The sequence below is a fragment of the Rattus rattus genome, chromosome 8 (genome assembly GCF_011064425.1).
Source record: "Rattus rattus isolate New Zealand chromosome 8, Rrattus_CSIRO_v1, whole genome shotgun sequence".
Classification (NCBI taxonomy): Eukaryota; Metazoa; Chordata; class Mammalia; order Rodentia; family Muridae; genus Rattus; species Rattus rattus.
Window position 1 is genome coordinate 69,674,381 of NC_046161.1, and position 25,004 is coordinate 69,699,384.

Here is a 25,004-nt window from a genome sequence, read left to right on the forward strand (position 1 = left end):
CACACACACACACACACACACACACACACACACGGGCATACAAATCAACAGAACACAAGGCAAGCAACAAAGTAGGTAAAGTGAGAAAAATAAAGGATACAAAACAGTAAATTCAGATTCCTGACTAAATGACAAAATGGCTAAATGGGGTTTTAAAATCCAATTATATGCTACATACCAGATTCGTGTATGTCTTTCAAGACCTACCTTCCCATGTAGCCTCACTGACTTGTAACTCACTGTGTAGACGCCGCTGGCTCTGACCTTGGGGCAATCCTCTCGATTCTGCTTTCCAAGTAATAGGATGAGTGGAGGCCCACCACCATGCCTTGCATCACAAAACTCATTTTGAATATATGTAGTTCAGATGGCACTTTGCCTCATATGCTCAGACCCTGGGTTAAATCTTCAGTACCACCTAAAATACGCATGGAGGCTCATGGCTGTTACCCCAATGCTTGTGGGGCAGAGGCAGGAGGATCAGAAGTTCAAGGCCAGGCCAGCTGAGCCTACTTGAGACCCTGTCTGATGAACAAAATGAACACGAAACACCCAGCCTAGATGGCCACAAAGCAAGCAAGCTTTATATAGTTCCAAAGTAGTTATCTGTCCTCCTCCTTACACAGCTTTAAAATGGCTAATCTTTAATGAAAGTCCAGCCACTCCTGATGCTAAGTTGACATTAATAAGTTCAGGAGCAAGTTTCACAGAAGAAACTCTTAGCTTCCCTCAGACAAGAGCATTGTTTACAGCTGTGCTCATGGAGGCCAGGTTGGCATTCCGCTCCCGACGCCCTGCCACCTGCTGAATGCTGGGTCAGGCACACGTCATCTATTGAGTACTGAGGAGCAGATACAGGCTTCTCTGTAAGGTTCAAAGCTTCCCCAGGTTTTAATGGCTTTGAGGTACATAAAGGTTTATCCCATTTGAATGTATGAAGGCATACCGGCAAGGAGGTTTTGAACAGACAGACCGCCCTTTCCTGCCAGTCTCCTGAGATGAGATTCGCAGTGGGGATGAGTAAGCTCTTGACTCAGTGTCTTCTATACATGCCGGGACACAGCACAGCATCCTGGGACCTGTGCACACTCAGCACAGAGCACACCATCAATGGACACACCCAGTAGTGACTTTCCTTCTAAAGAGTCAAACAGGAGCCGTGCCTGCTGGCCATCTTTATTTTTCTTTTTCCTTCAAGGAGGATAACCAAAGATACAGACAGGATTCAGCAAAATAAAACAGACGAAACAACTCTAAAAGACTGAGCAGTGACATGCTACATTTAACCTAATTTTATTCATGCTTGCCTAGGGATGGGGAATAGATCATTCAATAAAAACATACAGTAAAAACAGGGGTGGGGAAGGCTTATCATGTACAATGTTCAAACTACAATAATGATGTACCTTAATCACTTCCATGCACACAAGTCTAACATTACAAGGTTTTAAAAAATAAACACCATTAAGACTTCTAGGAGCATTTTATAATAAATTCCTAATTTTTTTCTTTGTAGATAGATCAAGCACCTCCAAAATACAGATTCCTATACACAGTGAGCACTTTACTTAACGTACATGGACAGCCTTGGGACAAGCTGACTTCTCGGATCAGCTCGGCAGGCAACAAACCATAGTGCCAAATGGGAAGAAGGGCAGTTGCAAATAAACTTAAACTAAGTTACCTTTTATAATTAAATACAGAAAATATACTGATTTGCTAAAATAAATAAGATGTGATGTATCTAACACTTCACTGTAAAGGATGAACACCAGGACATTGATAAATGGCGGACGAGTCTCATTAGTTACTGCGGCCAACGCTGGCTAGATACAAGTGCATATGCCGCGGAGCACTATGGGTGGGTTATGTTTCGCCGCATACTTTTGTTACCTTGAGGTAGATAACACATGTGTACCAAATTCGGCATTCGTTTTCAGTTGCTGCTGGTATCATGTGTCTTAAGAAATGTGTACAGTATGAAAAACTTGAAAATACTAATGAATGAAAAATGTTTCAGGAAAAAAATAGATCTTTTCATGCAATTATGTACAGTCTCACTGTGTAAGTTTCAAGGCAAGGTTTTGTTTCCTGTAAGCAGGTCACTGGTCTGTGAGAATGTCTGTCCATCCTAGCCCATCTTGTCTCCTCCTGCACTGCATTGTTTTGCTCTATTGTGTGTGTGTGCAAACGACATGCCGGTTCAAAGAAAACTAACTCACATGTAGAAAAAACTGTGTTTTACAAACTGAGAACCAAGAAAACTCCTTGCAAATTAATGACACCTTCTGATTCAAGTAAAAAAAAAAAATGACTTAAAACATTAGTGATAAAAAAGACACAACACATTTCATGAAGAACAAAGAAGTGTCTGCTGAGTGTTTAGTTCAGATGTTTCAGAATGTTGCTGTATGTCTTGTGAGGGATTTGAGGGGAAGATTTCATAGCGGAAGGTGTTAACGTGGCCTGGATGGACTTGAGTGGGGATCCCCCTGGACTGTGGAACTGCGGGGTGCCTATGGACTCTAGCTGCCTGCTCAGGAGAAACTCCCCACCGCTGCTCAGAAGCCCTGCCTCACGGCCTCTCTCCCCACCTTTCCCTTCTTCCACTGGCTCAGTTTCTAGCATTTCAGAATCCTCCTTCCTGCTAAAAAACTTGTCCAAATAGCTGGTGTAAGTGTTCTCCTTCTCCACGTGTTCATCCTTCCTGACCTCACAACAAAACTGACTGATAAGGAAGCACTCCTCCCCGCCACTCACAAACTGGCTCTCCCAGGAGGGCTGGTACAAGGCTCCCAGCTGGGCCAGGTTAGCCCTTCCCTTTTCTTGCTTCTCTCGGCTGACTGACTTGGATATCAGGCTTTTCATTTCTAGCTGGGACACTGAGCTATTCAAGTCGTTTAACTTGTCAACTACGTCAGCAGACTCACGCTGGGCACTGAGCTGAACTGTGCCTGCGATGAAGGCGTCAAAGTCAAAGCCTTGGCCCCTCTCCCTCTCAGCCAGCTGCTGGGATGCTTCCTCGAGCGCAATCTGCGCCTTGACCAACCCGTTCCTCTCACACTTGGACTTGCCTCTCTTGTCGGATTTGTCCTTACTTTGCTCTTTCCAGTTGGAAAGATCTATAATAAGCTTGGGCTCATAGTAATGGTTAACCTCGCTCTCCCTCCACACCAGGTTATCTAAGTATGATGACGACCTTGTTTTGTAGTTACAGGTGTGGCTACACTCCAGATCACAGTACTTGTTCTCGTGGTGATCTGGGTACTGCCAGCAAGGCTCAGCAGAGTAGCTGGTGTCGAAGGCGGGATCCTCCAGATACTTCTCTCGGTCTCCATCCAAGTACTTTCGAGGATCAACTTGAACTTCTTCTTCATCGGTGACATCAGACAGAGCTCTTGGGTCAAGCTGAACCTCATCGATATCAAAGTTGTTATGAATAGGCCAGTCATGCTCCGAGAATTGACAATCGTGGTACCTGAAGCAAACACAGGCATTACTCCATGTGATGGCTTCACTTTTTTTTTTCTTTTTTAAAGAGTTATTTATTTTATTTATATCAGTAAACTGTAGCTGTTTTTAGACACCAGAAGAGGGCATTGGATCCCATTACAGATGATTGTGAGCCACCATGTGGTTGCTGGGAATTGAACTCAGGACCTCTGGAAGAGCAGCCAGTGCTCTTAACCGCTGAGCCACCTCTCCAGCCCATGGCTTCACTTTCAAATGCAGTGTGCTTTCTGTGGAAATACAGAGTGCTTTCCATTTGGCTAAGTTTTTAAGAGAGTCTCACTATGTATAGTCAGGCTGACCTCACACATGTGTTGGTCCCGGCTCAGCCTTCCCAGTACTGGGATAGTAACAGTACTATGCAGGGTCTGTGAGGAGTAACAGGAGAGAAGGCCTGGGGCTGTCCCTCCTGTCAGAACTTGTCATCTCCAGCTGGAAGCTATGCTACTATTTAAAACACGAGACGGCAATATCTGATGATGGCCAACAGAGTAGCAGTTTCAAAGGAACCCCAGGTCCTCCGTTCTTAAGCAAGAGGAGTGCCACCTCTCACCCACAACCTTTGCACTCTATATCTACCTCGGGTGACAGTCAAATAGGAGGCTGGCACATCTAACCGCGAGCAGGGATTTTACCAATCTTGGTTCCGGCGCTAATAAGGCACCGCACTACAAGCAGGACTGCACAGCTCAGCATCCCCTGAGGTTTAGAAATACTAAAGGAGGCTGCGGAGGGCAGTACTTTAGATGTCCCCAGTCAAGTTACAGTACTCAGACCACACGAGCCCTTTCACTGAACCTAGTCTACGCTTTTAAGTACCTAGAAAACAGTTACTTTTATGTCATTTGGAAAACTAATTATCACATGTACAAGGAATCAAAATGTCTAGTCATTGAGATACCTAGATCCAGGGGATAAAGTGTTTATCACAAAGCCCTGGGTTTTAGTCTCATGATGAAAAAGATTAGGTATGTGATTAAAACAATTTTTAAAAACTTTGAATGACCTCATAAAATCAGTAGTTTAAAACCAGATTTCAAAATGACAGCTTAAAACAGCACTGTTCTTATCTTTTCCTCATCAGTGCCTAGTGCTGAAGAATCTAGAAAAGCTATTTAACAAAGACGGCCACTTAACATAAACCCCAAAGGCGTCATTTATTAAAACGTTAAGACATCTGTAAAGTATACAACATATAGTACCCTGAAAATTCAATAAATTATGTTTTTCTAACTTAGGATAAATTTACCTTTCCCAGTTATAAATGTGACTGTGTGTTTCATCCATTAGCAAAATGTCGTCCACTTCGTCTTCTATGTGGAAAGGATGGCTTGAAATCGGCTCGTCCGTTGGGAAGGAGTAGATGCTCATGTAAGGATGGGAAAGTGCTTCCTCGGCTGTCAGCCGATCCATGGGACTGAACGTCAGAATCTGTTCCAGGAAATCCAGTGCTGAGGGAAGGAGGAGAGGGTCACCTGAAGAAACTGAAAACTCCGGGCTCACTTAATACAGTGTGTCTGCTGGGCATGGCGAGGGTGGTGCTTTTTTTTTTTTTTTTTTTTTTTTTTGCCTTTTCCACACAGGGTTTCTCTGTGCAGCCCTGGCTGTCCTAGAACTCACGCATAGACCAGTTAGGCCTCAAACTCAGAGATTCAACTGCCCAGGTTGGTGGCACATCTTTAATCCCAGCACTCAGAGACAGAGGAAGTCAAATTTCCAAGTTCAAGGCCATCACCACCAGCCAAGTGTAGACAGTGTGTTTGAGACCAGGAGGACCATAAAGTGAGACTTCTCTCAAGCAAACAAGACTCTCCCACTCTTATCACAGAACACAGAGTACCACAGCAAACAACTCATAGGGAAAAGTGGGCTCCACTATTAAAAGGTATGCTATTTTTTGCTACAGAAATAAAATTAAGATTTAAAAGACAGTAATCTCATATGCCCCTTTCTTTATGAGCAGTCACAGTGTATGTTGAGCCGTGTGAAATTGCTCTTTTATTAGTAATAATGGTCAAGTAGCAGCAATCTCATAGGGCTCAACCTGGAGTTTTAAATCTACACCTGCCTGTTTCTCGTTGAACACTGGGTTTCAGAGGTGCTCCCACCGTGACTGGATAAGTGTGTGTATTCTAGTTAGACGGAGATACTGTGACAAGAGCTAGCACAGAACTGAAGGTGTGAAAACAGAGCCAAAGCCTGGCTAGAAATCTGTACTAACCACTCAAAGGGAAGCCTGCGGACATCAAACACAGAGGTCCCCTCTTACTGTGCATTTACTCCTTCTGAGCACGTCTGAGAAGATGGTGCCTGTTTGCCTAATACTTGCCACTGCACACACTTGGATGCACACTGAACACCGGGAGAGGATGATAAAGTGAGTGGAGGTGTGAATGAGATGACCGTGCTCACAGACTTTGCTTTCAGTGCTGAGGACTGGGCCCAGGGCCTGGTACACACTACACAAGCTCTGTCACTCAGCTCCACCTTTGACTACACAATCCTGACGCCTTGCTGTATCTGCTATCATGTGTGCACGTTCAGAAGTGTAACACTCCGTCTCGGTATGATGCTAGGGTTAACCAGAAGGCCTGAGCACGCTAGGCAAGAGGTCCATCACGTCCACTCAGTTCAGGTTTTTTTTTTCCTTTCAAAAAAAAAAAAAAAAAAAGAAAGAAAGAAAAAAAGTTCCTTATTACAGACACATACAGAAGTTAAGACTTCGGAACAAGTATATCCCTCCATGGTACTGAAAAATGAACTAACTTCCTAGTTGATGATGTTAGTTTTAATTCTCACCAAGTTTCTAGGGCACTGAGACTGCACAAACCCCACACCCAGCGCGCACACTGCAGTACACTGCACAGACTCCGGCATGTCCGTTCATTTGGATCATCACGGGGCCACTGTTGCTTGCCTTTTGCTCCTTCATCCTTGCTGTGAAGGCCTCTGCCCTCCCTGACTCACTTCTTCCCATACCAGTGACGGCTCAGGAGTCAAGGTGCTCACTGACAAGCCACACCTGAGTTTGATCTGCTGGACTCATAGCCTGAAAGCTGACAATGTTTAAAGATACAAGTGGTTGTTTGCCTTTATTTTAAAACGTGGCTTAACCCCCAACCCCTTTAAGTACAGCTGTTCTGCCTGAGTACATATCTGTGTGTGACATGCATGCCAGATGCCCAGGGAGGTTAGAAGAACAGGCATCAGGCCTCTTGGAACTTAAGTTACAGACAGCTGTAAGCTACCCTGTGGGTACTGGAACTGAACCTGGGTCCTCTGGGTTCGTGCTGTTATTAAGCACTAAGCCATCTATATAGCCTCATAAAATTATTTTAATAAAGAAAATAAGTCACATTGACAGGCATCCCTGATTAGTGTCTAACACTGACAGACTCCATTGCAGCTAATCCAGAGCTAGTCATTTCATATGCTTACCCACAGGAGGTGGGAAGATAAATGGAAATGGGGTTAGAATCAGGAGATGGGGTATGCTTTCTATACTCCAGGGAAGCAAAGAAATGGACGATCCTAGGGGCCAGGTCAAAAAGGCAATGATGGAGTCAAAGGCCTGGGTCCACCTGAAGTCCTACAGACTCTGGAGAAGGAACACACCTCAAGACGGAAGCCAGCTCCAGCCTCACAGAGACACTACAGTCACCCGAAGTCACATTACCTTCCCGACTAATCCCCGGAAGCAGCTGAGTCAGCGGTTTGTGTGGCTCAGTCATGTCGTTTCTAATGTAAACTGGAATCACGCTGAGAAGCTCCTGCCGATCTTCCTCGTGCACAACAGGGATAGACTCCAAGATCAGCTGCATCTGTTCAAGTTCATGTGCACCTAAGTGAAGCAACCCCCAAACAGTGAGCAAAGCGTCCGCAGCCGCCCTTTCCTTGCAATAAATACATCCACAAATATTTCCTACTCTTTCCTCTCTGCACTGAGTCTGGGGTGTCTTTGGTGACTTGCTTTAAAGCGTAAGATAAGGCTGAGAAAAGATCACAAGGTGGTTTGTGTTTATGATCAACTCTTTTTTTCTTAAATAAAGGTATATCTTACTATTCAATTTGTAAATAAAAACCTTAACACCAAAAGACTCAGGGACAACTAGACATCCACAAGCAAAATAATGAAATTGGACCCCTGCTCTCACTTCACACACACACACACACACACACACACACACACACACACACACACACACACACACAATTTGTCCCAAAATAAATGATGAAAGCACCATTAATCCCAGCACTAGGGAGGCAGAGGTAAGTGGATCTCTGGGAGTTCAAGGTCAGCCTAGGCTACATAGTTCTAAGACAGTCAAGGCTACACATAAAAACCCTGCCATGAAAAACAAAAAACAAGCTAAAACTATAAAATGCTTTAAAGAAAACAAAGAAGTAAATATTATGACCGTAAAGTAGAGAGCAGTTTCTCAGATACATTAACACAAAAGATGTAATCGCCAGCCTTCATCAGAACTAAATGTTCTATGCTTCAAAAAACAATCATAAAAGGAAGACACTGCACACAGCATGGGAGAAAATAGAAATTATATCTGATAAGAGACTCCATGTCCACAGTATGTAACAAATTCTCATGAGTGCAAAGGATAACCCAATTAAAAGGTAAACAAAGGATCTCTAATCCTTTAATTTAATTTAAAGGTAAACACCGTATCTACGAAGATATTAAAAAGGCCAGTAAGAAGAGAGTGGGCATGGAAGCTTACACTGTAACAGCCAGGGAGCTGAGGCAGGCGAACTCATGAGTTCATGTCCCTTGAGTTCAAGGCTAACCTGAGTTCAGGTGTGAGATCCTACACCAACAAACAAGAGGTCAGGAAGTACACTGAGATACCCTGTCGTACACTAGGATGATCACACGCAACAAAGATTACACCATTCTTTAAAGTGCTGGTGAGGAGGTGGGGAAAGTAGAGCTGTTGTGGTTTGCCCTGGAGTTATCTGTATTTTGATGCTAATTCCACTGCCCCACGGACAGCTGCCTAGTCACTACTCAGGACTCAGGTGACTTCACCAGAACCTTCTCCCCATTGAATTTGTAAAGTACAGGTGAGGGCAGGTACAGGATAGAAGGAGGCCTGTCACTGGAGAAGAAGGAAGGATGGGCGGGAGAGAAGTTTGAAGGAAGAGGAGGAGACTGGGACAGAAAGGAGAAGAGACAGGAGAGGAGAGAAGCCATGGCAGGACAATGGAGGCTGACGTAAAGATCTCGCTCTGCGTATTTACAGGTTGTTATTAATGTTCCTAAGGGATGGACAGTACTGGGCTTTGTATGTTTAGGTGGGCAATTATATCTTACCAATTGGGTCAAAGATTATTGTGTTGTGTGGTCTTTTATGTGACAGTTTGAGTGTAAGAAAGTGTGCGGCGGCAGGAGACACTGGGCCGCTGTGGAGTTGGGATGTGTTTCCACCAAGATATCCAGCAGATATCTTGGGGCACTGAGGTGCTGGACCTGGAGCGGGTAAAAGACAACTGTATTTTTTTTATTTTTTATATTTTTTATATTTTTACAACAACATAAAACCTTCACACTTTGCTCAGAGGACTGGGGAACATACAACACAGCTGCTTTCAAAAACTACCTAGTCTTCAAAAATTCAACCTAAATTACCATGTGTGACCTAGCTGTCCTATGCCTGGGGTGTGAACCCACGATAACTCAAAATATGCTCACACAGAAATCGGTACACAAATGCTCACAGCAGCGCTGTTCACACAAGCCAAAGAGTGAAAACCCAAACACCCATAAACTGACGAGTGGAAAGACAGTGGCCTACAGCATCGGGAGCATGCCGCGAGAAAGCAGCCCAGTGCATGGTTTTATCCACATGAGACGTCTGGAACAGGCAATCCACAGAGAGTGACTGCGGGAGCTGGGGAAGTGGGAATAACTATCTTCAGAAGGACAGAGGTGTCCTAAAATCAGACATAACCCCATCAATATACCAGGAACACTCTGAACTACACACTTAATGCTCCACAGTGCTGGGGTTTGAACCCGAGGCTCCATGAGCACTGGAACCTGGAGTCACATCTCCAGCTGAAACTCGCTTTAAATGAGTAACCTGAGCATTAGCTAAAACATTAGCTTTTTCCTTGCTCTTTTAAGAAAAAACAGCTTTCTCACTGTGAGGACAACCATGCTGTCCGTTCGACAGTAAGTATACCAGGAAAAAAGTAATGAGAATCAGACATGACTTAGGACAGGTCACCAACAAAGAGTGTGAATCCACAAAACACTAAAGTTTAGAAATAAGCTGGCACGTAATAGAACACCAGGGTGCTGGAGCAACTTCATGAGTATGTGAATAAATGTTTTCACTTCCCAGTAATATAAACACCATTTTATCTTTGCATTTGAATATTCCAGACTGTAATGTTCTTTGACTGTAATCTTGCCTTAGAGATAACATGACTTCTGATACACTTTTCCCATATAATACTGACCTGCAAAGAGGGTTTTACCAGTCAGCATTTCAGCAAAGATACAGCCTGCAGCCCACATGTCAATGGCTTTAGTATAGTTATTAGGAGAAAGTAAAAGCCGTGGAGATCTGTACCATTTGGTAACCAATCCTTCAGAAAGATGACCCTGAAAAGAAACGCCAAACAGATTTCATTATCTTTTACTTTAGAGAAAGGGGAAAACAATCATTCTCTGAAAAAGCCATACAACTTTCAATTACTAGTGCTGATTTCTAAGCCTATTTCCCAGGCTCGTACTAAAGGCCACAGCATTCCCTGAGAGATGGGATTCTCTAAGGTGACCATCACAAAAAGCACAGGACAGAATATACTGTGAGGCCTTAATGGCAAGTCTAGGCCAAGTTCAACCTGTTTCATTCAGGAGAGAAACAAGTTCTCACCACAAGTTTTAAGGAGCAGGTTTGCTTTGGATCAAAGGGAAGGATGGGGGAGAGCACAGCAGCTCCTAGCTCTGACAAGGAGAGGCGGAGTCTCCGAATGGCTCTGCTCTAGCCTCGGAACAACAGAGACACTGTACTGGCAGATACTGCTTTGTGGGTCAAAGAACTGGACATATGGTCTGCTTAAGGACACAGGCTGGAGTAAAGGTCTGGGTGTGGCTCCTCCTAGTGCTCGGTCTACACCTCGCTGTGCTCTGCGGGGACTCTGCCTCTAAGTCAAAGGTTGTTTATTCATCTGTATGGCTGAAGGAGGAGGGAGAGCCAGCAGCTATACACCTCAGAGCATGAGTTAAGGTCAGAGGACAGCTTGGAAGAATCCCTTCCTCTCTACAGTGTAGGTTCCAGGGACCTGGGTTACTAGGCTTGCTGCCGGGGCCTTTCTGCTGAGCCATCTCACCCACAGCCCCTCTCCCTCTTTTGAATGGATGGAAGACATCCAGTAAGACAACAGGCATGAATGAAGATTTGTTTCAACATGGCTTTGGAATGCCCCAATCTTTCAGGGGTTCTTTGTCATCAAACATCAGTTCCACTTTTATATTTTACTTATTTTATTGAGACAGTCTCAATCCTAGTTGGCCTGGAACTCACTGTGTAGACCAGACTGGCCTTGACTTACATAGATCCACCTCTGTCTCTGCCTTCTGAGCACTGGAATTAAAGATGTGCACAACCGGGGTTGGGGATTTAGCTCACTGGTAGAGCGCTTGCCCAGCAAGCGCAAGGCCCTGGGTTCGGTCCCCAGTCCGGGGGGGGATGCACAACCACACCCAGCTTACTTTTTACATTTTTATATCAAGATTCTATCTAAGACTCCAATTTAAAACCAAAAGGCTAGAGTTCTGCTTGGAAGACACTATTAAGTTCTTATATGAAAATAAAAAAGTTGCTTATAAAGGGAAATTGCTATGAAGTGACTTGGCTGTGTTTAATTGCCAGTTGTTCGTGCAAATTTAAATTTCAAACTAGATTCCACTTAAATAACGTATAACTATGTTCAGTGAAGAACAGTTCAGCAGCACCAAAAGGACAAGAGACTAGCTAAAGCTAAAGCTTCAAACAGGACACCAGACCAAGCACACAAATATATTCTACTTTGAAATAACTAAATAAGAATTTCAATTATAATATATAACTACATGCCACCACATGCTTGAAATCCCATTACTTAGGGGGCTGAGGACAAGTGAGTTTGAGGTTAGGTTAGACTACGCACTAGAATCAAGGTACCTTGATTACAAGGCAAGACTCAGTCTCAAAACACAAACCAAAAAAGTTGTACACATCAGAACTTCACTACTAACGCACAGCCATTCACTCTGAGGAAGTTGTATTTAACTAGGATCCACTTCACCTTCAATTCAAATCCTGAAGACTGTGAATGAAAGAAGACCTACATCAGAAAAGGCCCAGTGTCAGTCTGGAGGTTGGGTGAAGAGAGCTTTCACATACCTTATGGGAATAATGAGGATCCATGATCCGGGCCAGGCCAAAGTCACCAATCTTCAGCACCAAGTCTTCAGTGTTAATGAAAAGGTTGGCCGGCTTGAGATCCCTGTGCAGCACGTTTGCAGAGTGGATGTACTTGAGCCCACGCAGCAGCTGGTACATGAAGAGCCTGGCGTGCTCCTCCAGTAAAGGGCCCTGCTCCAGCACGTTCGCCAAGTCTGTCTCCATGTACTCCTGAACAATGTAGACGCTATTCAGCTCTGTTAGAGAGCCCACATCGTCTGTCAACTGGCTTCCACTGGGACCAAGAATTTCAAACACTTTCACAATGTTATCGTGGTCAAGTCTTCTAATAATTTTGATTTCACGGAGGGCATGTTTGACACTCTGGGGATCGGTGAGGACAATTTTCTTGATGGCTACTCTTTTGTCACAGTCATTGTCTACAGCAGAAAAAACCAAGCCATTGCCTCCACAGCCCAATGGTTTTAAGTCCATGTACCTGGAACCCAGATCAAAGCCATGAATGTTCATGAGACTTTCAAATTTCTCTGCCATTTTAAAACCCTTACAATTGCCTTTTCCTTTCAAATTGTTGAACTTGTGTAAACAAGGAAGAAAACTGGCATCAAAAGGAAAGATCTCTCAAAAAGGGAGAAAAACGATCACATTCCCACAGCACGATGGTTTCTTGATGTTCATTGCAGACGCCAACCAGGCCTGCTGAGTTCCCCTCAGACTTAAAGCTCAAAAATCTCTCTTCATACTGAGAATTAAGAAGATTGCAGTGCTCATAGTTCAAGGAAGGGTAGCGACTCTGCAGACATTTAAAGAAAACACTCGAGAAACTCAACGGAATGAAATGACATACTATGCACTCAGATTCACTATGCTAACCGACTTAACATGGGACAAAACTGTGAATAAATATGCGCCCGGCAGGCCTCCGTGGACATCCTCTCACAGTGCAGATACATTCAGTGTTGGACTGGTCCTGAGCAGCATCCTAAGGCGCTGGGAAGCACTCGTTCCCTCCGCTTCCTCGCTTCCTCGTTGCTGTGTTTCAACAGGAAGCCCTGGTGATGTTGGCTGACAGGCGTCTCTTCTTAGTGATCAGGTGGCTCCAGCTCACCACAGTCACAGTCAAAGCTACCATCCATCTTACTCTGATACAACCTGAGGGAGAGACAAAGAAGGGGAGTGACCACCAGAGGAAACACTTCCTATTGTTCAATGACAGGGCGGCAAGGGGACAACAGCAGGCATGGAATTCGAGACCAGCCTGGGCAACAGAAAAAAGTCTCTCAGTCTGTTTGTCTGTCTCTCCCTCCATCCATTCACCGTGGTACACCACATTTAGTCAAGTGGTAAGTCCCCCAGACCTCACAGCACTGAATTCTCTAGAGCAGGCTTCCTAAGCTGGAGTTTCAGGAATGGCAGCCAGGGACCCTGAGAAGATGGCTCAGTGGCTAAGAGGGCTGGCTGTGCAAACATCAGGGCTGAGCTCAAACCCTAGTCCCACGTAAGACGCTTGTAGCCCAGCATTATGGGCAGTACAGCAGGACCACCGGACCCTGATTCAGGATAAGTCAAAGAATGATACAGCAGGATGCCCAACACCCATCTCCTGGCCTCTGCAGTGACCACAGGCATGTGTCTGCACAAACAGGTATGCATGCAACCCCCCACCCCACCCCCAAACCACAAAATGCCAACCAGTATGGGAAACCATAATTTTTTATTGTTTTGTTTTGTTTTTGGTACAGGGTTTCTCTGTGTAGTTCTGTCTGTCTTGAAACTTACTCTATAGATCAGGTTGGCCTCAAACTCAGAGATCTTCATGCATCTACCTCCCAAGCACTGGAATTAAAGGCATGTGCCACCATGCAGGGCAACTTCTTAGTATTTTTATAGAACTTTTTACAAGTAAAATTCATTTGGAAGGTTAAATGTTCATAGTGCTTTTTCTTAGTTGGAACACTGGATTATTATTATCGACCAAGTGTTCGTATCCAGTAACCAGCGTCTAGCAGCACAGGAAGAACCTGCAGAGCACACTTTGAAGCTGGTCAAGAATGGGCAGCTCGCTCAGGGGACATCACCGACTGTCAGGGAAATCTAAGTCTCTTAACATTTTCAACTGCAAAAACTGTGGTCATGGGGCTGGGAGGAGGTTGGTCTGCATGCACATTTGTGCCACCATGCCTGGCTTGTACATGGGTCCCAGGACTGGACTCAGTTTCTCATGCTTGCACAGCAAGCACTTTACTCACAGCCATCTCCCCAGGCCCTAAAAGTATGTTTTAATATTCCATTTACATCAAGTTTGAGAAAGAATGCAAAACAGGAAAAAAAAAACCCAGAATATTGATACAGTATCGGTAGAAGTTTAAAATGGTATAAAAGAAAGCAGGACATGGTAGTTTGCACTTGTAATCCTAACACTTGGGAAACAGAGGCAAGTGAATCTCTTTGAGTTCAAAGCCAGTCTCCTTTAAATACAAGGTCAAGTCCAGCCAGGGGTACGAAGTCCTCTGTCCCAGAAAATGAAAAATAAGTAAGAATAAGAGTCCAAGAACGTTAAAGCAACGTGGCGCAAACACACAAAGTAAAGAACGAGCGAGGACCATCCTTGGACCCAGCTACTTCTGGAAAGCTCCTAGAGAAATGCTTTCTTTTTATGTTGTTGGCCTTTTGTTCATTTGGGGGTTTTAGGGTGTGTGGATAATGCCCCTACTCTATAGAAACTGAATTTTCTGTTCTAACTCTGTACTGGACATGTATCAGGAAGGCTGTAACAACAGTCTTAAAGGTACATGTGTACACACACACACACTTGCAAGCACATTGCAGCTTCTGAGGGTAAAGTATCCACCCAGCTGTTCACAGTGACAGCCTCCGAAAGGCACTTGCTCACCTTGCTGTCTCAGGAGTTAAGTGAGCAGCAGCCTGGGTTAACGGAAACCCAGCCATCTATCTGCCTTGGGAAGGGATGGGTCTCCTAAGCCTGGCACGGTGGATGGTACTGTTATCAAATTCATCCTTGTGTGCCGTCACGCCTTACATTCTCCAGTTACTGAGTTCCCAGGGCATAGAAGGCACAGCTTGGCTGCCTGCTCGCAGGCATTCCTTGCTCCACAGGTTGAGTGGCCCGAAGCCTTATTATCCCTTTCAGGATCTGGACTCCAAGGAAGCCAGTGGTATACGCCAGTACTACTGAACCTCTCAGGAAGCTAGAGAGACAACACATAAACAGCAAGGCCTAACAGGCCTGTTTCATGCAGACCCAGTAACCACTTAGCTACCCTCTCCATCATGTATCTTCTTCCTGTCCAAGACTCCATCGGGAGGAGGATGAAGGAGGGAAGGAGGATGAATACAAAGTTCATTATGTAGCTCAGCTAGCCTGAAACTCACTACATAGACCAGGCTAGGCTGGCTTTGAACTCAATGAGGGCTAGGATTAAAGCTCTACACCACCATGAGACTTTGTTTCTAAAATGCAACACTGACCTAAGATTAAAGAAATATAGAACAAACCCAGGACCATGAACATTTGAGCAATTCATCAGATACCATTGGATGTGATGTCTATAGATTCCCATCGGATTTGTGTGGCAGTCGGGATAGGTCAGATAACCCCCAAAACTTGGTGGCTTACTCTATGTCACTGTGCCACAAGCCCAACAGAGTTGTTTTCTAAGCTAGTGAAGACACCACCTTTACTACTGACACTCTGCACCAAAGGCCTCAGATAAGCACCTACACCTATCATCCCCATATTGACCCTATGACAGACCCAAGCAGGTCACGCATCTATCTCACAGATATGCCCAAGGAAGGTGAGGAAGTGTTATCCCAACCAGGACCCAGAGCACATGAGAATCAAAACATCAACAGTTCTAAAAATCTAAGAGTCAGGCCTTCTAACCATCCACCTCATCCTGTCAGACAGAGAATCCTGAATGAAGGCTCATGGTACCAGCACTGTCTTCAGGCATTATGATGTATGCACTTGAGAGAAACACCTGTGCTCAGTCCTGACTGAGAACCCAAATCTAAGCACCTCCCTCCCGAGCTCTTCCCTACCTCCTTCCTCCTCTCTTACAGCATTCTCCTTTTCTCCGAGGTTATTCTTCAGCTCCTTTACTCTTCCTGTCCCTCCCAAGTCACCATCCCTCCTCCACTATGGTGGCTGTCCTAAGCAGTGTGACTAGCATTTTCTGACCACAGCTGGCTGTTCCTAGGTGCCCTGTAAACTGTGCTGAATGAATAGAGCAGCATATCCAATGAGGTGATAAGCCATTTGGGGGAGATAAGCCCTACTAGGTCTCAGATTTTCTAGAGTCAAAGGACTAGCCTGGCCACTGGAGAGTATCTGTGAAGACACTTTCTGGGCACTCCCTCGGGAGCCTCACCCACCATGCTCATGAGAGCCTGTCAACAGGAATATACAACTGGTCTCAACCCTGGGAGTGCAGAAGCAAAAGCACTTGAGCTTTGTTACACCCCCCTTTTCCTGTGTGGAGGTGGAGGGACAGACTGTCAGGGAACTGTGCTCCACGTAACCGCAGGTGCAGCCTCTGTAAAAGCCGAGGGAGCCCAGGCAGGCAGCAGCAGAGCACGTGTCTGTCCATGCACTGTGGTCCTGGCAGGGTCTACAGCACCTAGGCCCTTCCCAGACCACAGGTGAAACTGACCACTGCTGTCCTGGAGCTAAGCCTGCTCCCAGTACAGGACTTTACAAAACTGTCCACAATTGGGCTGACTCGACCAGCTGTTGCTCCCAGCCCCTCAGGAGGCTAAGGAAGGAGGATCAGTAGTTCAAGACTGGCCTGGACAACAAAATCAGTCTCAAAAGATTTTTCAAAGGACTGTTAGTATGGTTCTGCAGTAGAGCCAGCCCTTCCTTGCTTAACACTCAGAAGGTCCTAACGTTGATTCCCACACTTGGCAGTTACAGGAGAGCCACATGCTCTCTGGCCTCTAGTCAGTAGGCACAAATGTGGGGCACACACATTCATTCAGGCAAAACACCCATACTCACTTAAAAAAGAAAACCTTAAAAACAGCTTCATGGTTGCACGTGAACACAGAGGCCAAGGTGGCACGCCCCTCTCTCCAGCTCCTTTCTTCCTATTGGTCTTTAGTGAGTACAAAAGACTGGGGAAGTCAGGTGTAGGGCCTGCTCACTTCTAACCCCAGCACTTAGCAAGGCGCAGAAAGGACAACTGGGGCAAGTCTGAGGCAAGTCAGGGCCACATATGGAGAGCATCCTCAAAATAAAAGGGGCTTGAAATCCCACCATTTCCAAAACAGCTGTCCCTGAGAGTGGGGCCAAGACATGAAGCTGAGATGAGCACCTCTGCAGGAGTCCCCATCTCCAGAAGAACAAGTTCAGAGTCTCCTGTGACTCAGTCAAGGAAACAGGAGCTGCCCTGGACAGCGGGAGCACAGCCCCCTCCTGCAGCCAGAGGAGGAACCAGGAGCTGGGCTGGATTTAAAAAGCAAAAAACAAAAACAAACAAAAGAAAACCCCAACTCCCAGAAGAATTCATCCCAAACTGGTAACACACAAAAAAAATAAAGAAAAGCTCTTAAAACCAATCAGGAGGGAGAAACAGTGCGTGTCAGGGAAGAACTGAGAACTGGTCACCACCAGGAATGAACAGAAGCCTGCAAGGAAGCCAGAGGAGGATGCTGTCAGCAGACAAGAATGAAAGACAGAGTTCACAGTATTTTCCCAGACGTCTGTACCATAGTACTCCACAGGGTAGCCATGAGTCACAGATGGAGAATAAGTAACTGAAATACGGCTGACTCCACTGAAGGACCCATTCATTCATTCATTCATTCATTCATTCATTCATTCATTCATTGGATTTTACGGTACTAGGGATTGATCCAAGAAAGAGAAACAGAAGGAAACCTGTGTGTGTGGTTTCAACTGAGACTAGCTTTGTTGAACAGGAGTATCAGGAAACTGGCACTGCTTTCTAACAGCCATTAATAGAATACCCAGGCATAAAGTAAGTTAGGACAAAAATATCATCACTTCAATTTGTACAAAAAGGAGGGATAATAGATAATTTCAATTTTAGTTAAAAAAAATCTAGACTAGACTAGGATTACAGCTCGTTTGGTAATGTTTGCCTAACACACAGGAAGCCCCAGCCTCAATCTCCAGCACCACACAAAACCATGTGTAGCGGTGCATGCCTGTAAGCTCTGTAGGAAGCAAGGAGATTGGGAGACTCAACTCTACACTCATTTTTTTTCAGGAGGGCTAGGAGAAAGAACTCACAAAACCAGTCACTGACCAGCTAAGGGCCACTAATGTCCTCTGAGCATAGCCTTTAACTGGATATGCATTCAAATCACTGAGAGTCATGCTAACACACAGTTCCTCGTTCACTGGATCTGGATGAGACAATCATCTGAACCTTAAGGCGCTCCCAAGGCTTTAGATCAAACTCAGCCTCAGTTTACAATGTAGCTGGAGCAAAACATCTGTCACCCTTCCAAAAACAAAGGCATAGTTCTATGGCTGCAGAGGAGGATTTTCCTGAAGCAAATGTTAAGGTTCTTACATCCCAAAGCCTTTCGGGTTCTATGTATTACTTTTGTGTCTATGATCAGTGCTCAGCACGGCATGCATGTCAGAGACAGCTCTGGAATCGATTCTTCCTTTCACCTTCACATGAATTGCTGAGCCCTATCTCGGGTCTCCAGGTTTGCACAGCAAGCACCTTAACCTGCTGGGCCATCTCAGACCAACATTCTAACAGCTTGTTTTTAAAGAGTTATTTACTTTATGTGAGTGCACTGTAGGCTGTCTTCAGACACACCAGAACAGGGCATCAGATCCCATTACAGACAGTTGTGAGCCACCATGTGGTTGCTGGGAATTGAACTTAGGACCTCTGGAAGAGCAGTCAGTGCTGTTAACCTCTGAGCCATCTCTCCAGCCCTCTAACAACTTTTAAGTCACCAAATTCAAATAAAAATCAAAGGAAAAACTTGGTGTACTAATTTGCCTTCACTCCTGTGATAAACAGGAGTTCATGTCACCTACTGTTCACAGTCTATCTCTGGTTAAAGGGAAGCCAGGGCATAAACTCAAAGGATCCTGGAGGCAGGAACTCAAGCAAAAGCCATGGAGGAGCCCTGTTGATTGGTCTGCTGAGCCTGCTTTCTTTCTTGTTTGATTGGAGGTGTTTCTGTGTTTGAAGACAGGCTCTCACTGTGTTGTAGCCCAGGCTGGCCTGGAACTTCGGTATCTGCCTGGGATCTCCCACACCAATTAATCAAGAAAATGCCCTACAGACTTGCCCACAAGCCAATTTGATGGAGGCGTTTTCCCAACTGAGGTCCCTCTTCCCATGACTCTAGTGTATGTCAAGTTGACAACAAAACTAAAAGGCAAATCATTTACTATATTAACATTCAATATTTCTAAAGGACTGTCTTATTTTAAAAGATAAACCATTTATAAATCGCCACTACTCAAGGCAGCAGAATGACTTGAATCAAGGAGTTCAGAGCCAGCCCAATAAACATGTTCAGAACCTGTCTTTACACACACACACACACACACACACACACACACACACACAGACACACGATCTCTTCAGACACACTCTTTTTAAAACAATAAAGAAAGAAGAAGCCAGAGAGATGGCTCAGTAGTTAAGGGTGTTTGCTGCTACTGCAGAGAACCAAAATTTGAGTCTCAGTACCCAACTTGAGGCTCATAACTGCACATAAATCCAGGCCCAGAGGATCTGACACCCTCTTCTGACCTCCTCTGGCACTTGGTGCAGGCATGAGCATGCATACAAAATTAAAAAAAAAAAAAAAAAAAAAAAGAATTTTTTTCCCCAAGACCTGACTGGCCTTAAACCCAAGGGTCCCCCTGCCTTACCACCCAAATGCTAAGAGTAAAGGTGTGCCCCCATACCCAGCAATAAATCTTTAAAAATGCAAAAAAGCAAAGCAAACATCAAACTCTAGCAGCCAAGCAGGGTATCACATGGCAGTGGTTTCACGAGGCTAAGGCAGAAGGATAATCCATCTGTGGCAAGGCTGGGCTATGCAGGGAGCTGTCTCAACAAAACAAAAGTGGGAGGGGTGCCTCATCAGGACACACTCCATTTCCCAACACACAATTCACAGAAAGGAGAGAGAACTGGACTCACAGGGGCCAGCGTCACCTTAATAGCATCAACACACGTGAGCAGTCCCTGGCAAGAAGCCATGGAGTACAGTCATGTCAGCTTTATATTTGTGAGTCTTGAGGACGAAGCAGTAAAACTGACCGAGACCTGGTACTGTAGGCAGGTTATAGTGTAGAGTCCACAAAACAGCCTGCCAGAGCTGGCAGAGGAGTGCCAGCAATGTCACAGAAGGTGACTTTTGAGGTGTCTTCTTCCTGGTTTAACAGGAGCCCTGAAGTAACCCAAGGTTCAAAGGAGCAATGCAAGAAAGGAACTGAGAGCAGTGGAGAGAAAGCTCCCACCTCACCTCAGGAATCCATACTCAGAGAAAGCCTGCTCTTAACTTCTGAGGATGTAAGGCCTGACTACCTGCACTTAAAAAGCCCACATGGGGGTTGGGGATTTAGCTCAGTGGTAGAGCGCTTGCCTAGGAAGCCCAAGGCCCTGGGTTCGGTCCCCAGCTCCAAAAAAAAGAACCAAAAAAAAAAAAAAAAAAGCCCACATGTCCAACTTCTAAGTCATGTGATGCTTTGAAAACCTCAAATTTTATATGTGTATCTTTGTGTTTCCTTTAGTGGGAGACAGTGTGGATTAATCTGTTAAAATTAACTGTGTAACGCATGCAATACAATTTCAGAATGTCTCCCAAGACTTAGTTCAAACCCACAATACATTTACTGCCCAGGAAACCCACCAAACAACTTTCAGAAAATGAAAAGTATAGAGAAAATAACAAATGAGTGGGAAGATTTTTATTTCCTCACTTAGGAAACAAACTGTCATCTTCCATCTGTCTTGTTTCCCCTCAAAATTTTTGGACAGGTCTCTCTCTCTCTCACACTCACTCATTCACTTCCCTCCCTCCCTCCCTCGCTCTCCCTCTCTCTGTGGCTCTGGTCCTGCACTCTCAGACTGCCCCAAACTCACAGCTCTGGTGGGCTCTGCCTAGGCAGCAGTGGCTTTAAAAGTGAGCACAATCGGGGTTGGGGATTTAGCTCAGAGGTAGAGCGCTTGCCTAAGAAGCGCAAGGCCCTGGGTTCGGTCCCCAGCTCCAGAAAAAAAAGAACCAAAAAAAAAAAAAAAAAAAAAGTGAGCACAATCAGGGGGCTGGAGAGATGGCTCAGTGGTTAAGAGCACCGACTGCTCTTCCTGAGTTCAAATCCCAGCAACCACATGGTGGCTCACAACCATCTGTAATGAGATCTGATGCCCTCTTCTGGTGTGTCTGAAGGCAGCTACAGTGTACTCATATACAATAAAATAAAATCTTAAAAAAAAAATTTTTTTTAAAGTGAGCACAATCCTGACTCGGCCCTCCCTCAATCTTATTTTAAGCCAATTTGTTAATTGCAGGCCATGAAATGTGTCCCCTATCTATTTTATCAACAAGCTGCTGCTTAAGTCCTAAATTTAGAACTATTCATTCAGTTTGTCTCTTTAAAAACTACTGATTAAAAAAAGTGCTTGTAACAATGCCTGTTTCAACTTGTCTTTATTAAAATCGAAAATTCCTGGGACTGGGGGGATGGTTCAGCAGTTACAAGCACTGGCTACTCTTCCAGAGAACCCAGGTTTGACTCCCAGCAACCACAGGGCAGCTCACAGCCCTCTGAAACTCCGGTGCCAGGGGATCCAATGTCTTCTTCAGGCCTTTCTGAAGGCACCAGTCAAATGGTGCACAGACACGCATGCAGACAAAACCCATAACGACAGAATAATAATTTTAAAGTACAGAAAATGCATCAATATCACAAGAAAGTATATTTAGCAGTTCCTACTAAACTCTGGTGGTATTTGTATAACACTTAAACCAATACCGTCTAGATAGTCAATGAGAACTAGTCATTTTCCACCAAAACTATAATGTACTGTCTGTCCTTCATATACAACTTCCTAACAAATCTCTCTTACTAGCACCCAAAGACCTGTTAGTATCAAACATTTAATTTCAGCAACCAAACAGCAATTGACTTTCAACAAATGTTACACAATTGTACCTGCAGGGTACGGGATATCCTTTTAAAAGGCAATTTAAGGAGCCATTACTTTTTTTTTTATTTGGAGCTATCCTTCAGAGAAAAGAGATTTTTGATATGGACAGAAATGCTTTAGCCTATCATTTAAAAAAGGAGAGAGAGAGAAGAAAAAAAAAAAGCCACGTAGTAGCAGCGGCAGTGGGCAGGGTGACTCATCACCCAGCTCGACTTGCAGCCTTGCTTCTGTGCCTCCTCCCACCGGACCCCAGGCCCTCGCAGGGTCCCCTGAGTCAAGGAGCCTCTAGTTTGTCAGTTATGAGCTCTCTCATCCTCCGGGAACTTATGTAAAATGCTGCAGCGCTCTCGGCGCTTACACTTGTCTTTAAAACCCGTGCCTTTTCTACTGCAAAACTAAATGTTCTTCAAGCCAGTCCTCTCCAGAGTCTTTTTTAATCGCAAAAAGTGGGCAGGCTAGTTTTAATCCTCTTCTGTAAATGACTAAACTCCAAAATACTCTCATATAGAAAGCCGATTTTAAACAATGTTTCATTTTCCCAGGGTCTTTTTTCCGGAGCAGTAGAACTGAAGCGATAGAACGAACAGTCTGCTCAAATCTGGCAAGCTTCCGAGATGACCATTATTAATTGGGACATCAGTAAAGCGAGATTTATGATGTAATTACATTAACTAATACAACTATACGTTAAAGCACCTTACAAACAGGTTTTTAACAATTACAAGCTAAAGATATGCTTCTTTTACCCAACTCAAAATTATTTCCAAACACTAAAATCTGTCATTTCTAAGAAACTCTAAAGCTGAGCGTACTGGTGCACACGTGTTAAACCCAGCAGGAAGCTGAAGCAGGAGAATCTTGTTTCCCAAAGCCCAGCTGGGAACTACGTGGCGGCGACTGTCTCACCAACCAACAAAAACCCTTTGAGGACCGGACCCTGGTTAGACCCTACGTTCTTCTCTACCCAAATCATTCTTTCCAACTCAGCTCTCCAACGATAAAGAGACAGAACGTCAAAACCCAGAATTTTACCAAAATAAACACGCTAGAATAATCAACAACTAGAAAAATATTCCGAAGCTAGTTGTTCTTCGTTTGATGGCCCGAGAATGTTTTTATTTCCCTCTTCTGACAATCATCTGTATCCATAAAAAGTTAATACTGACACTACCTCCGGACTCTTAGCAACGAACACGAACTGTTCAAAAACAGTAAGGAGCCCTAACTCCCCTTTACCGGGTCCGTTCGCTCGGATCTTTCCTACTTTCGAATCGAAGAAAGGTAAAACACGAAAGAGATCTAAAGGAGCCTGCTGCACGTAGCTTCCCCAAGGCACCTGAGCCGGAAAGCCCACGCCAGGCAGGAACAAAAGGCGGCCGAAAGCCCTCCACTCCTCACAACTCCCAAGTCCGATTATAACAAGCTCCAAGTGAGGAGGCCTGTAACCGGTAACGTACGTTTTCATCAGGGTGTTTTTCCGGATCACACCTTAACGTCCGGAAAGGTGTCAGGAGCCCTGTCTCAGGCCGGTTCCCGGCACCTCGTGGACCGCCAGGCACAAACTTGGGCGGACTTAGGGGCAGGAGCAGAGCGCTACGCAACGTGCCGGGAGACTTTGCCCGGCTGGAGTCAGCTGAGGCCGAGTCACCCGGGCGGGCTTGGGGGAGGAGACAGGAGAGCTTGAGGGAGGCAGCGAGCCAGGAAGGCAAGCCTCCACCGCCTCAAGCGCTCCTGGACCACCGCCCTCGCCTGCGCGTTGGCGGGGACTCGAACCCGCGGAGCCGGGCGCAGGTGGCGGGGACTCGAACCCGCGTAGCACAGCCCGGTGCAGGCGGCGAGGCCCGCCAGCTATGTTCGGGGCCGGCTGCCCGGCGAGGGGCGTGCCGGTGGGAGGGGCGCGCCAGCCGCGCCGCCAGCCCCACGCGGGGACCCGGCCCTCGCAGCCGGCCGCGCCGCCCGGGCCGAGCGGGCACACGGAACAAAAGCGCCTTTGTTGAGCGGCGGCCGCCCGGAGGGTCACACACAATGGACGCGGGAGCCGGCGCCGCCGCCGGGCCCTCCGCCGCTCCCTCCCGCGTCGGCCCGCACACGGCCTCACACACATACACACTCACGGGACTTCTCCGACTCATCGAGAGAGTGCGGGGCCCGCGGACAGCCCCCAAGGTCGGCTCAGGTCTCCGGCTGTGCTGGCGGCAGCGGCGTTTCCGAGGCTCTCGCTTTGCCGCAGTCGCCGCCATGTAACCCCGACCCGCCAGAGAGGGCGCGGAGAGGAGGCGGGGCCTCGCGGAGGCACGCCCCCTCACGTCACAGGCTCACTCCACGGCGGCCCCGCCCCCTCCAGCCGGGAGCCGCACGCGCCGGAATTTCCAACGCCCGTGACTGCGCGCGCCACGGGGGCGGCCGGAGCTGCACGCGGCCCACTGGCGGGTACACCCCGGCCTCAGCTGAACCACCGCCCAGGGTGTCGTACCAAGTGACCCAGCAGGGCGAGCCTCTGAACGGCAGCTTGATCCCTGGCTGTCGGGAGGAAGAGACCAAGGGCGAATACGCTAGGCCAGATTGCTGAGCAGATAAATCAGGGTGGTGCTGGGGAGGCTCCCGGGATCTGTTCCCAGGGCCCGTCGGGTGCTTCCAGAAGCATCCACTGTAACCCAAGAGGTGAATGGGCGAGGGGTCCTGAGAAAACCGTGAGCAAAGGCTCCGGCAGCAGAGTGGTTGGCTTGTTGAGATCACTGGAACCAGGCGAGTTAGACGTAGGTGTGCTGAGAAAGGTGGATAGCTTCCCTTCCAGTGCTTAAGTGAAGTTTAAATAGTTAGGAAATTAGATATAAAAGACACAGGGTTTTGCTTGGGAGTAGTGGCACATAAAAGAGAC

At 46.1% G+C, this 25,004-nt stretch overlaps 1 protein-coding gene across 2 annotated transcripts; it reads right to left on the reverse strand.

Annotated features, from left to right (window-relative positions):
• Positions 1-1,160: 1,160 nt before the first annotated feature.
• Positions 1,161-24,385, reverse strand: Mapk6 (mitogen-activated protein kinase 6). 2 transcript variants are annotated; one of them, XM_032909377.1, is made up of 6 exons: positions 24,241-24,385; positions 11,922-13,094; positions 9,991-10,135; positions 7,187-7,351; positions 4,760-4,961; positions 1,161-3,478 (listed from the first exon to the last, which is right to left on the reverse strand). In XM_032909377.1, exons 2-6 carry the CDS (start codon positions 12,474-12,476, stop codon positions 2,383-2,385), a joined length of 2,163 nt encoding a protein of 720 aa, XP_032765268.1. In that variant the 5' UTR covers positions 12,477-13,094; positions 24,241-24,385; the 3' UTR covers positions 1,161-2,382. The 2 variants fall into 2 exon arrangements, with proteins under 2 accessions (XP_032765268.1, XP_032765270.1); XM_032909379.1 differs by lacking the exon at positions 24,241-24,385 and adding an exon at positions 23,584-23,826.
• Between the last annotated feature and the right edge of the window lie 619 nt (positions 24,386-25,004).

Coding starts and splice junctions, on each gene's coding strand:
- Mapk6 (XM_032909377.1), bottom strand. CDS start 12,476: ATGGCAGAGAAATTTGAAAGTCTCATGAACATTCATGGCTTTGATCTG. Junction 7,352..9,990: donor TGGTAAAACCCTCTTTGCAG/GTCAGTATTATA, acceptor TGCTTCACTTAG/GTGCACATGAACTTGAACAG. Junction 4,962..7,186: donor TCCGGGGATTAGTCGGGAAG/GTAATGTGACTT, acceptor TCCTTCCCTCAG/CACTGGATTTCCTGGAACAG.